Raw genomic sequence first — 13,886 nt, forward strand, 5'->3', positions numbered from 1 at the left:
ATTATAGAAGTGTTCCGATGAATAAACAAAGAAGGAGTGATAAAATATCACCATTTTGTGATACCTAATAGATTAGGGCCGTCATCATCAGCGGCTGCCAACACAGCTACAAGAAAGACACAACCAGAAGTTTGTAACACCACCTATGAAGTACTCTTGCAAAAAAAAAAAAAATCCCAAATAACAACATCGTATCAAGCCTCTAAATCTAACTGCCAATTTACAAAAAAATAGAGGGACAAAGAAACACGTTAAACTACCCCAATGGTTCAGTCTGCAAATTGTAAGGCAAAAAAGCAATTCAGGGAGAACCTATAGATCAACAGAGACTTTAGGAGACCTCTCAACCCGCTGCGGTGTATGGCCCTCATTTGGATCTGAAATCAAACAACAAATGACAAAAAAACAAAACTCATAAAATAAACAGACCCTTGGTGAAGTGTGAATGCTGCCTTGATTTTTATGTCAAGGAGTTACTGTTAATTTTTTAGATGGGATAATATATGATATCGTGGTTGTTTTTTAGTTAATATACATATTTATAGATGAAATGAGATGATGTCTGAGATTTACTTTAAAATAATCCAGTATAAAACAGGAAGATGCTGGTAAAACAAAATTGGCCTTTTTGATAGTTGTTTAAGTAAAATGATGGGTAAATCAGGTTCATTATATATATATATATTTTTTTAAAATATATTTTTAAATTACTATGACTATACTGTTTTCCTTTTTTTTTTTAAGATTTATTTATTTATTTATTTATTTGAGAGAGAGAATGAGATAGAGAGAGAGAGCATGAGAGGGGGCAGGGTCAGAGGGAGAAGCAGACCCCCCACTGAGCAGGGAGCCCGATGCGGGACTTGATCCCGGGACTCCAGGATCACGACCCGAGCCGAAGGCAGTCGCTTAACCAACTGAGCCACCCAGTTTATATTTTCTTTACTTTTGTATGATACAACTTAAATTTAAAAGGGACACTGGATGTTGTGCACAGAGGTGACTGCAGGGGGTTAGGGTAGAAACACATGACCACTTAGGAGACTACTGCAGAAATCAGACACTAGATGGCGCTATTAGTGGGGGCTGGTGAAGAGTGGTTGGATTCTGCCTGTATTCTGAAAGTAGAGCCACATGATTTTCTGATGGATATTATGTGACATGTGAAACTATTCTCATTATCTATAGTTGGAGCTTAAAAAGTCGTCATACATTTCTTTTGTAGTTTTATCTTGTTTAAAATTTTTTAAATGAGCTTAATTATTAACCAGAAGAAGTACAGATTTTTTTGTTTGTTCTCAAGACAATAAAAACAATTACTGAGAAAACAGTAGTTCAAAGGCATTGTCATCTTCGAAAGAATGGGATAATATATTCTGGGGCCATGTTTAGAGAATAAAGGTCCACAATCTCATCTAAAACCTTTGGTGCCAGAAGTTTCACAATTCAGGAAATTTCAGATTTTAGAAACATAATATACAGCACATGGAGTCTATTATGTAATCCTCAAACAGGGTCCGGGGAAATTCTAACCAAATGCATTAATATTTCTGCAGTAACACATAAGAATATTCATACTAAATGACATAAAGATCATAAATGGTCTTACATCAGATCAGGTTAGGCTTATTACCAATTGAGTTTGGAGCTGAACTTAGGAAAACATCTTTTGGTTTACGGAATCTTTTAGATTTTGGCATTGTACATAAGGAATTTCAATTCAGGTTGGCATACATTTATTTAGTACCTACTATGTGTCCCTGATCTTGAGGACCTTATATGCCATGCATCGAAGCAGTAAACCAGCAACTTTAATAGAAGGTGGGGACATTCCAGGCAGTGGGAACAAGAGAAAGACATAAGGCTGTTATGAGTGGGCTGTGTTCAGAGAACAAAGTAGCCCAATTTAATTTGTTCTGTTTGAAAGAACGTAAGATTATATATTCTAATAAAGTAGGCAGCTGATGTTTGAAAGGTTATGTTTTGTCATGTTTTTTTAATCATTATCAGCATGGTACTTTTTGTGAGTAGTGTGTGTGTGTGTGTGTGTGTGTGTGTGTGTGTGTGTGAGAGACAAGGGTGTGGGGGGTAATATTTCAAAGGTTAGGATCATTGGTGAGGCCTCAGAGAATTTAATGCTCTGGGTAGTAAGTAGCTGAAAAGGCTCTCTGAATCATTAATGCAGGGATAGATGACTAAGAACATTTCTGTGGGTTGGGCCCATTCAGCATGAAGCTTAAGACTTTCTGAGACTGTTTAGCAGCCTCTACTCTTCCATGGAAGGCACCAGGGTATACCATGTAAGCAACCAGCTTTGGGGACCCTTGACTCAGACCCTACAAGAATAGGACTACACTGAGGCAGTCTACTGAACTGAGTTCCATTTCTTTATTTTATATTTTTTAAAGATTTTATTTATTTATTTGAGAGAGAGAATGAGAGACAGAGAGCATGAGAGGGAGGAGGGTCAGAGGGAGAAGCAAACCCCCCGCTGAGTGGGGAGCCCGCTACGGGACTCGATCCCGGGACTCCAGGATCATAACCTGAGCTGAAGGCAGTCGCTTAAACAACTGAGCCACCCAGGCGCTCAGTTCCATTTCTTTAGGAAGCGATGTGAATTTTTTAGCACTGTAAAAGGAAAACACCATTAAATCCTTATCATAATCAAACATGATAAGCTGAGTGATTTCAACGCTTAGTGAGATTTCAGGTAGGACAGGCCATTCTTGGAAGACCATTTGGGCAGGAGCTGCTCTTATGTATTCAGTGAGAGTGGCTTATTACCTAAATAGGAAAGGAGTTAAATGATATTTTCACAATCGTCACTTTTTCGATCAGCTAGAGGACTAGGGCAATCAAAGGGCTGGCTTCAGTCCTGATGGATGTAGCAAGGGAGGGAGAAGGATGCTGCTTGGATGCAGGGCTGCCATCAAGGTGCTGCCAGCCCGAGGAGTGACACAGGCAGCAGGCCAGGTCTCTCCCCGATACAGCTGCTGTCAGCACCCAGACCTCGGGCCTGGAGCTGGGGCCTGTTTTACAACCTGAAGGGTTCTTTCGTGCTGTGGTTTCCATAGAATGACACCCAACGGTCTCCAGCTGGTGTTCATCCAGGACAGCTCAGTGAGACTCACACAGCCGCCTCCCTTCTACTGCCACCAGGATCAGCACGGAGCTACTGGAGCTCTGCGCTAGCCTCAGGCTGCGTTTAAGGAAACTGAGCTCGAAGAGCTGGCTGGGACTGGCTGTCGAGGCAGGAAAATCTGGGTTTGAGTCTAGCCTTTTTCAACGTCTTGATGTGAGACCTCTGGCAAAGGCTTTTAACTTCTGGTTAAAACTTGTAAAAAGAGGGAGAGGGATACATACCTCATAGTTTTGGTATGATGATTAAATAAGACAAGGTAGAGAACCTCTTCCCACTGGCCTACAGTCATTCGAATTCCAGCTCTTTTACTCAAGGGCCTGCAGGGTTTCCATGCTGTAGTCATAGTTCTTTTTGAGGAATGCCTCTTGCTGGCCGGACTAGGAGAACAGTCACGTTCCCCTCCAAGCCTTGGTCACAGGGGTCAATACAATAAACATTTACTACCTTACTCTGTGTGCTTCCGGACACTTGGAGTCAACAGCAGAAGCAATTAATATATGGCATGACTCCCAGTGAGCAACTGTGATGAGAAAGTACTTGAGAATAAGCTCTGATGCTTACCACTTCACGCTTTTCCACTTCAAACCAGCGGGAAATTCCAGGTAAACTCTGCACCAAGTATAATGATGTTCTCTCCACCCAGAGACTCTACGGAATACAAAACAAATTAAGTCCCCAAGTGTCCCTTCTTCCTAGTTACTGAGCTATGACTAACGTTAGCCATGAGATTTGGTCAGGTTTGCTTATTTCTGTAGGCTTTTCTTTAGTATCCCTTCTAGCATGTGGGTAATCCCTTCACACTCGTGAAGCCTTCACGGTAAGATACCACTGATGCCGTGTTAATCATTCCCATTCTCTGTTGTCGGACACTTTTTCCTGTGTGGAATACATCATCTACTGCAGACAGCAAGCTTAAAATAGAGTAACACCACAGTTATTTCCTTTGCTAGTTCTTTCACATTCCAATTTAAACCCCCTCACTCCTTAAGGTCTTGCCATTTTTATCTGGAAGGGGTAACAGTATCAGCTAGTCAACACAGGTTTAGAATAATAACATCCTCACAGAGGAAAGGTCCATGAAGAATCACGTAGCTCCACCTTTCTATTTTAAAAAGGGAGATGCTAAGCATCCAGGAGGCAATGTGACCTGCCCGGGGGTACATTCTAGTTCCCAGACTCTACCTACTGGAACTTCTGACTTCCTCACTGCGCCACATTTTCTCACACCCATTTGAACTGCCATCATCCAGGAGGATCCGTATTTCAAGAGCTGAGGCTTCCCCTGGCCAGGAGAGCACCCCCGTGACACGGGAAGCCACAGCTGCCTTGATAAGAGCCGCTGTGGGCGACAGATTTCTCTTGTGTCAACCATGTCTCTCTGTCTATGCCTCATTTTTCTCAAGAGGATAATAAACTTCACAAAATCCCTGAAATAGTGCCACTTATTCCAGAACAACAGAAACTGGGAGGATTTCTTCGTGTCAGCCAAGATATACTGAAATGAATATGGCAGAGTCCCTGTGCCGGCGGCTGGAAGCATCGCGGCGGTGACAGGGAGGTGAGCGCATGGTAGGGGTGACAGGGAGGTGAGCACGGAGGGAAGGGCTCAGGGCAAAGAGAAAGGAACGCTGGGCTCGCGGTGCTGGGGGAGAGCAGAAGGAAGCAGGCAGGCAGAGCAGCCTGTGGGAGGAGGACGGCACTTCTCAGAGGAGGTGACACGTGAGCTGAATGCTGAAGAGTGAGTAGGAGTTTGCCAGGCGGAGGGAGGGGGAGCGCTGCAGGCAGCAGGAAGCAGCCCACGCAGAGACCCTAGCGAGCGAACCAGCGAGCGAGCCAGGGGCTGGAGAAAGGGAAAGGGCACGCGGAGATGGGGAAGAGAAGTTTGTTCTCGCTGGAGCCCCAGAGGGAGGGTGGGCGAGTGGGATGCGGTGCAGATGAGGCTCCTGAGGGGCAGTTTGGTGCCAGATGCTGAGGGCTGGAAGCACAGGAATGAGGAGCCAGACTTATCGTATTTTCTAGGGGGACTGCTATAGCACTGATAAATATGCTGGAAATGAGCTGGAAATGCGCTGCAGCAGGAAGTGCAAAGGAGTAGGTACTGGAAGGTGTGGGTTGTAGTGTAGGGTTTCCGGGTAGTTAGAATGTGACTTTGAGCAAGTCACCTGCCTGACTCCAGCAGATCTCAGACTTTGTATTCAGTGTCCCCAACCGCAACGAAAGCTGTATTATAAACTAATGATCATTAATTGGTTTTGTGGGACACAAAGAAAAATGTAAGTATCCAAAAGGACTAGAAATGATCACGGATCTTTTCAATGACGTCCCCGTACTGTCTTCCAATAGTTTCTTTGCCTTGATAGGTAACCCATCGGATCTCCTTGCACAGAGGACTGCCCTATGTGGAGGCCCATCGTGACACTGCAGAGCGACCCCAGCTTCCCCTTCTGATTGCCCGGCTGTGCCCCATTCCTGGAGCTACTGCTGTGGGCGCTGGGAACTGACACTTAGGCAGAGGAGACAAGGACAGTTAACATCAGAGATCACTGCTAATAGTGTTAGGAGGACGTTTCCCAGCTTAAGTAGAGACTCTGTGATAAAAGAAGCTAAACCAATTAACCCACAGTAATAGGTCAGTTTTGTAGGGGGGGGAATACTGACTAACCAGGGATCTATCTGGTCCCACTTTGTCACTGTTATCAAGGAAAGAAGAGATTATAACGTATCTGTGGCACAATCCCCCAGTAGGGCTGTTAGACAGTCCAAGAGAGCTCGGGATGGCAAGGCTTATTACAACTACTGAGAATGGACGACTCAGCACATGCAAGGAGTCTATGGTTGGCTTTTACTCGGTGTCTTCTCAGAAGTCCTAATGACACACCATTCTAACAAGAAAGAGCAGAAGATCACACAGAAATCTTTCACTGTACCAGCAGTCTACCTAACTGTTCCCTGTCTCAGATTCTTCATTTCCCCTGTCGGTTAAGCATTCTTTACTCACTGCACACTATCTGAGAACAAATATCCTGTGGTCCCCACCGTTGGTTCAATATGAGTGAATAAGAAGGCTGAGCTCAACCGTGACATCTCAAAGACTGGTCTAAGGACCACCAGCACTGTCACAAAGAAGCTGATTATTCCAGGCCTTCCTCTCAGACCTACTGAGTCAGGATTCCTGAGCTAAGAAGTCTGCTTGGTTAGAAAAGCACCCCCACGGCACTCTGATATACAGTTGAGTTTGAGATCAACAAGACTCAATGGTTTCTAGTCCTTTCTGCTTCTATCACTTGACTCTATTCTAAATAAATACTTATCGAGGGGCTTGTTCCAAAGAGCTCATGGGAAATCGTATGTAATAAGAACTGCACGGTACCTTGAATTCATTTTCTTTATCTTTAGTGCCTTTGTGAAATGGTCTGTCATAGCGGAATTTCCAGATATGATTCACTTTATAGAAACTTTTGATGTTGTCCGGAACACCCTCTCTCTGCAGGACCTCCTGGCTCTCCGGGATGGGAGTCACGGCATAGATCTGCAAATCTAGGATTAAAAAGTCAAGGAGGAAACCCGACTTGGCAAACGCCATGGAAATCTGGCTTGAGCTGAGCTGTGGCAGAGAGCAGAGAATGGGTAAACAATCTGGTGTTTCCACTGGGTCGAAGTCATTTAAAAAATGTCAAGAAGGGGCCAAGAACTCAGTTCATGACAAATCATTTCTCAAACTACAGGCCTTGAACTAGTTTTAGGGAGGTGATTCTGACAAAGTATCTGTTTAAAATGTCTATAACGTGTGAATTTATCACTGATTTTTTTTTCTTCTTTCTTTTCTTGGTAGGGGGTGGGTGGGAATGGCTTGGATCTTAGGTACTCAGAATTGTATTATTCTAATCCTTAAGAGACATTCCAAGCATGGCCCCTCTTAACTAATGTTTGTTTGTAAAATAATGTATAAATACCCATGCAAGCATGACCAAAGACAATAACCAGTTCTGACAGTGATTTATATTCACTTGTGTGATGCTCTGTGTCTCCAGCCCTCCCACACTTGTGGTATCACTCTCCCAAATCTTATACTGATAAGCAGAGTGTTGTTGTAGTTGATATTTAAAAAATTACATTAAAGGGGTATCATATGAATCACTGAACACTACATCTAAAACTAATGTACTATATGTTGGCTAATTGAATTTAAATTTTAAAAAATAAAGGGGTATCATATTTACTTGTATATTTACCTTCTTCTCTTCTCATTCAAAGAAGGATAGCAAAATCTTTTCCCTTATGTAATTTCTTGCTTCTGTTGCATTTTATTTTCTACTTTGAAATGGGATCCGTGATTATCAATGGGAGTTTCTTGTCTTCTTCAAGATCTTAAGTTTTGGGAGGAGACAGAAGCATTCACAAAGGAGTGCTGGGGTGAATTCCTTTTGTTTCTAGTGCCTGGATAATTTCAGTTGAGTTGTTTGTATTTAGATAATGAAAGTGTCAATTACATAGCAATCATCAAAGGCTGTCCAAAATGCCATGGCTAAGAATCCTCCAGAGATACTAAGGTACCTCCTTCTCTGCACTTCCTTCCAGAATAAAAATATCAAGGGAAAAGGGGGTGAATGATATGTGCCAGGAAATATAATGCTATTATTTCCTCCAACTGAAGCAGTTTCCACAGGGTATGTTGGAGGAAAATTATTCTAAGGGAAATCACTAAAAGGAGCTTTAAAAGCAGGGTGGAGATATAGAAAAGTTTTAATTAAAAGGAAAAAAAAATTCTTTACCAGAATTTAAGGGATTTCCTTTCAACTGACATTGTGATAGTAACTAGAACATTTCTGTTCAGAAGGAGCTAAGCTAAAATCAAGATGAGTGAGAAAGAGGGAGAGTAAGAACATGGCAAAGAGGCCAGAGGCTGAACAACCTTGCAGGAAAACACTCTGCAGCAAACGGCCAATGGCCCTAACTGCAATGCAGCCCGTCTAGGTGTGGATACACTGAGCTTCCGCCTGGAAGATGGTCTCGTCGGGCTGGTTGGCGTGCTGCATAGCGATGGCTTGGGGGAACTCATTCAGCATTCTCTGTTGGAAGGCCTCCAGCCTTTCATAGTCATGCCCTCGACACACAAACTCCTTATTCTGGAGGTGAAATAAACAAAGAAAAGAGAGCCATGTAATTGAGTGCGTTCCTTACAGAAAGAAGCCAAAAAAGAGGACCGTGGCAGGAAGTGAGCACATGCCTCACATCCATACACTGTAACAAAACCCCCCCAAAAGCAGTCTGAAAAATTTGCCCAGATGTGAAAAATGCGAGGCAAGGATCCCGAGCTTCCCTCCCTATTGCTTTTGGTCAGAGGCCCCAGCACGTGCCCCTCCTCCCGGATCGTGTGCTAAGGTGCAAAGAGGCATCGGATTCTCAGAGCACCAAAACATGAAACAAAGCAATCATGTTCCCTCTAAATGCTGATGAGCACATGTGTTAAAGATTTTTTTTTTTAATATAAGCTGGGTATCAGAGTTTAGTGGATAAAGTCTCAATAGGGAGGAAAAGAAAGTAAATTCGATCTCCAAAAATGCATTTTATTGCATTCTTTATCAAGGCCACAGAGATGGGCCTCCACACTGGATCCCGGCATGGAATAAAGGAAGACTGAGCCTGTTCGTACTCCTGCTCTCAGCAAGGCTGGCCCAGGAAACTTCTCTACCATCACCATTACTGGCCTAATCTGAGATTTAGGGTTTGTAGGCACTTGCCGAATGTTGGATACATTTTTTTCCTGTTTTTTTTTTTTTTGTTGTTGTTGTTCGTTTGTTTTGTTTTATAAGATGTATAAGTACTCTGTGGGCCAGGACTGTATCTCGTTCAGGTAAAAATGGTGAAGGTTATCCTTGAGGTAGGCTAGAGAGCTGGAAAGGTGGGCAGGTTTCTTTAAAGCACCTTACTGGGGACGCCTGGGTGGCTCAGTCGGTTAAGCGGCTGCCTTCGGCCTAGGTCATGATCCCAGGGCCCTGGGATCGAGTCCCACATTGGGCTCCTTGCTCAGCAGGGAGCCTGCTTCTCCCGCTCTCTCCCTCTGCTTGTGCTCTCTCTGTCAAATACATAAAATCTTAAAAAAATAAAATAAAATAAAGCAGCTTACTGGTCAGGTTAGGTAAGAGGGAACTCTGCCAGCTTAATGGTTATGAAGTTCCAACTGCTTAAAACAGCCAATGACAAGGCACTCTGTACATATCTTACTTAACCCACTAAACTTGAGAGGTAGTCACTCCCACATCCCACCCCATTTTAGAACTGGGAACTGAGGATCAAGATCCTTCTGTACTTTGTTCATGTGTACTGTATTTAAGCTCAGGTGTGGGACCAAGGCCTGAACTCTGTACAGCCAGAAAAAACTCCTAGTTGCTACTGGGACCATAAAAGGTTGTGGGTGACATGCCCTGAAGATCTTTAAGAGAAAGAGGGAGTGGTTCGTGGTCTGGGGGAGCTAGCTAAGGCCCAAGGTTCTCAGCATTTCTCAGCCTGATGAGGTTCCTATGCTTGCACAAAATGCCCTAAGGAAGAAATCTGAGCCAGGGGCAGGGGGCTGAGGGTTGCAGCCGAGAAAAAGCAGCTGCAGAGGAAACAGCAGGGAGTGGACTCTGAAAGCCTGTCACAATTCCTCATAAACCCCCAAATCATGATCCTTTGGTAACACAGGCTAAGACAGACTACCTAGAAATCAGGACCCCCACACAATCCCATGTTTAAAACTGTCTAGATAAAAGAAGGTATGCCTTCTGATGCTACGTATTTTTTATTCTACTCAAAAGATAATAAATTTGCTTGATAAAATAAGACTACATATGTATATATATGTATGTATATAAATATACATACATATATGGTGCATATTATAGAAGTCCCCAAATAAATATCCGAGTACTCTAATAACTGCAGCCTTTTTAAGGCACTGCTTACATATTACAGCAGTTTATAAAATCAGGGGTTACTCTAAGCATATAATCATTCAACGGTGTTAAGAAGTCATTCTGAAATAAAAATAAATTTGGGGACTGATATTGGAGTTGTCAAGAAATTAAAAGGAATTAAAAGCATTTCCCCCATCAATACATTTTTTAAAAAATCACAGCTTTGAAATATAGTTCACATACCATAAAAGACACCCTTTTGAAGGTTTTTAGTATATTCACAGACCAACTATCACCACTGTTGAATGTGAGAACATTTTCATTACCTCAAAGAGAAACTCGTACCCATCAGCAATCACTCCGTTTCCTCCAACATCCCCCCAGCCTCTGAAACCACTAATCTACTTTGTTTCTATGGATTGCCGATTCTGGACATTTCAAATAAATGGAATCATACAACATGTAGTCTTTTGTTACTGACTTCTTTCACTTAACATGATATGCTTAAGGTTCATATATCAGTACTTCATTCCTTTCTTACTGCTAAATATTCCATTGCATGGATATACCATATGTTGTTTATCCATTCATCGGTTGATTGTTATTTGGGCTGCTTCCACTTTTTGGCAATAGTGATTAGTGCTACTATGAACATTTGTGTACAGGTCTTCTTGGGAACATATGTTTTCAATTCTCTTGAGTATATACCTAGGAGTGGAATTACTGGGTCACATTTGTTAATGCTTAAATTTTTTTTATTGTCTTTTCCTTTTGAAAAGGAAATACAGATATATGGTAAAAAAAAAAAAAATCCCAAACAGTACAGAGCATACAATGAAAAGTAAATCTCTCTCATCTTTGACCTTGGTCATTCTCCTCAGACAAACCTCTATTCAGAGATATTCTGTGCATAAAGAGATTGTCAGTTTTTCATGAGGGTAAAAAAACTACTCAGATCATATACTTACGTAAATGTATTAATTTACTGCAGCTTGAAAAATTATCTTGGAATTGATCAACAAGTAAATTTTTAATGTTGATATTTGCTTTTTTTTTTAATTGAAGGACAGACTAGAATATGATTTCCTAAAAAGAGGCCCAGCCTCATGATTCCGAAGGGTGTGGTGCCCTTTAGAAACCAATAGAGGGTGACCCTTCTCTTCATTTTGAAGAAAATGCCATTTATATCTAGAAAAGCTGTTTTGAAAAGACTAATAACATAGGTTGATTTTTTTTCTAATTGACTTTCTAACAAAATTTATTTTATTAGCCAATATAGTTTTCTAATTTGCTAAATTCCCTTTAAAATTGTGGCTCCTAAACTTCTTCTTTTTTTTTTTTTAAAGATTTTATTTATTTATTTGACAGAGAGATAGAAGAGCACAAGCAGAGGGAGTGGCAGAGGGAGAGAGAGAAGCAGGCTCTGCACTGAGCAGGGAACCCGATGCGGGACTCGATCCCAGGACCCTGAGATCATGACCTGAGCTGAAGGCAGACGCTTAACCATCTGAGCCACCCAGGCGCCCCAACTTCTTCTGATTTTTAAAAAACTTTACACTTTTAATTATCACAGTTTCATTTACAAGATGAACATCTAGGACACTTTACAGTGCACTTGCTAGCTGAACTCAGAATTTGATCAGGGCTACAGTATGACTTTTGTGGGCCCCTTCCTCTATAAAAACTTATTAAAAATCATACTGAGAGGGGCGCCTGGGTGGCTCAGTCAGTTAAGAGGTTGCCTTCGGCTCGGGTCATGATCTCAGGGTCCTGGGATCGAGCCCCATGTTGGGCTCCCTGCTCGGTGGAGAGTCTGCTTCTCCCTCTCCCTCTGCCTGCCTCTCTGCCTACTTGTGCTCTCTCTCTATATCTCTGTCAAATAAATAAATAAAATCTTAAAACAAAATCATACTGACTGATTTGGTATAGGGACAAATAAATACATAATAATGTAAGGTCTAATATACAACTTAATAGACATTATAACAATTTCTTCAACCAAAAAAATTCATTTTTCTTCTGATCTTTAAAAGAAATTAAAATACTTTTGTAGGCAATATTAGGACTCGTAAACACTGTACCCACTGTATGTAACAGATCGATCAGCCCTGAGTATGATGTGGGGAAAAAAAAGTAATCTTTTACTTTGCCTGATTTTGAGCCGAGAAAGGAAGGGGGTCTGCTGCACCAGAGTCACGTCTGGACCCTCCTGTGGAGTCTCCAGCCCTCTGCGCCAGACTGTCCCCCTTCTACTCACCACCTGGATCCTGGCCATGTACACTGGGCAGGGGGTTGCTGATGACAGCCCGGGCCTAGAATGTCCACTTTCAAAACTCAGTCTTTCAGAGAGTGTTCTAAACCTGTCTCTGTTTTTGATCCAGAATCAAGCTTTCCTTTGTCCTTAGATCCATCTGCAGAGTCAGCCTTGTGACCACGTACACCACCATGCAGATTCCCTTTTAACCCAACAAGGAGATTTTTACTTATTTTTTTACTTATGTCTGCATGGCAGAAATACATGGTCATTTTAATCAACCTGTCATTTGAGTGTGTGCTCGATGTAATACTAAAATGAATTTTTGCCTATGGTGTTTGGATATTTTGGACTCCAGATCTATATTTAGTGTATATGTATATATATACATATATATACAAACTTTATATGTAAATATATGAATAAACAAATACATATAAAACTTTCATTCTAAAAGGGAGATAAGTTAATGATTATTAAACAAATAATGCAGTCCAATCTTTCTCCTCTCTCTCCTCCTCCAAGTACCCCAATCCTATATTTATTTATATGTGCTGGCAGTTAAAGCAGGATGCAGGGCAACACAAATACCAAAGTATTTGTATGCTGAGATCTAAAGTTTGTAATGAATTCACTCAATTATTCCAGATACTTCTCCTTAATTACTTGGGGAGGTACATTTCCTCTCCCAACCAGTGTTTTCATATAAGTAAGTGTAAGTAAGATGTTATACCCTGAAGGGTTAAGGTAAGTCTTCAAGCGTGTAACATATGACTTGGCATATGTAAAAAATGGTAAGAACAGAGTCAAATGTTTTATGATCCACTAGGTACTTTCGAATGTCTGGAAGATTTTCCTTGGCAGAAATAGTTTATACTAGCAATAAATGGGATCTCTTAGCTGGGTGACATTTACCTTTTCACAAAACCACTAACTGGGCTCTTCATGTGATTCTGGAGGGAGTTGCTACGTGACATCACCTGCCATTTTTCTCTAGTGCTAACTCTATGGAAATCACAGACTGAACAGAAGAGTAAATATCAATCACACAGGGGAGCAGCTATAATTACCAAAGACAGCTCATAAGATAGTGAATTTAGAAATTTAGCAAGAAAAATCAAATCATTATTTGATAGCTTGGGAAATTATTCAAAACAAGGTATTCTAGATTTAGTATGGTGTCTGCACACTAAAAAGTTAAAGGAAAAATCTCATGATGTTATTGTACTAAAAGGACAAAATGCCATTAAGCATCTTAGTTTCCTTGACTGGGATATCTATTTTGGAAGTATAACAGCAAATTAAATAGTGTTTTAACTTACTCTTAAGAAAAATGGAAATTTTTTCCCATAAAAGCCAACTCTGAAGAACTCTGGTTCAAGACGTTGCTGGTCCATAATTTTGTCATACAAAGAGGCTTCCATCATCTAGGAAAGCAAAGGAGAAGTTCTAAGAATTTCATCTCATCCTTCAGCTCTCCCTATTTATAGAAGAGTATGTTTCTTCTATACAAAGGAGAACTTCACTGTAGTTTTCAGTTTGCAGAAAAGAAGGTTTCACTCCCTTTCTGTGCCTTAAGGGAGGGAACAGCAAA

At 41.5% G+C, this 13,886-nt stretch overlaps 1 protein-coding gene across 5 annotated transcripts in view; it reads right to left on the reverse strand.

The window, feature by feature from the left end:
• Positions 1-13,886, reverse strand: part of DOCK4 (dedicator of cytokinesis 4) — a 421,086-nt gene that overhangs the window by 30,178 nt on the left and 377,022 nt on the right. For all 5 annotated transcript variants that reach the window (XM_035020946.1, XM_035020945.1, XM_035020944.1 and 2 more), the window contains 4 exons: positions 13,615-13,719; positions 8,127-8,268; positions 6,513-6,679; positions 3,704-3,790 (listed from right to left, as the gene is read on the reverse strand). In XM_035020946.1, coding sequence (XP_034876837.1) covers positions 3,704-3,790; positions 6,513-6,679; positions 8,127-8,268; positions 13,615-13,719 — 501 coding nt within the window. The remainder of the gene's footprint in view (positions 1-3,703; positions 3,791-6,512; positions 6,680-8,126; positions 8,269-13,614; positions 13,720-13,886) is intronic.

The sequence above is a fragment of the Mirounga leonina genome, unplaced genomic scaffold (assembly GCF_011800145.1).
Source record: "Mirounga leonina isolate KUSES-001 unplaced genomic scaffold, KU_Mleo_1.0 Mir_174, whole genome shotgun sequence".
Taxonomy (NCBI): Eukaryota; Metazoa; Chordata; class Mammalia; order Carnivora; family Phocidae; genus Mirounga; species Mirounga leonina.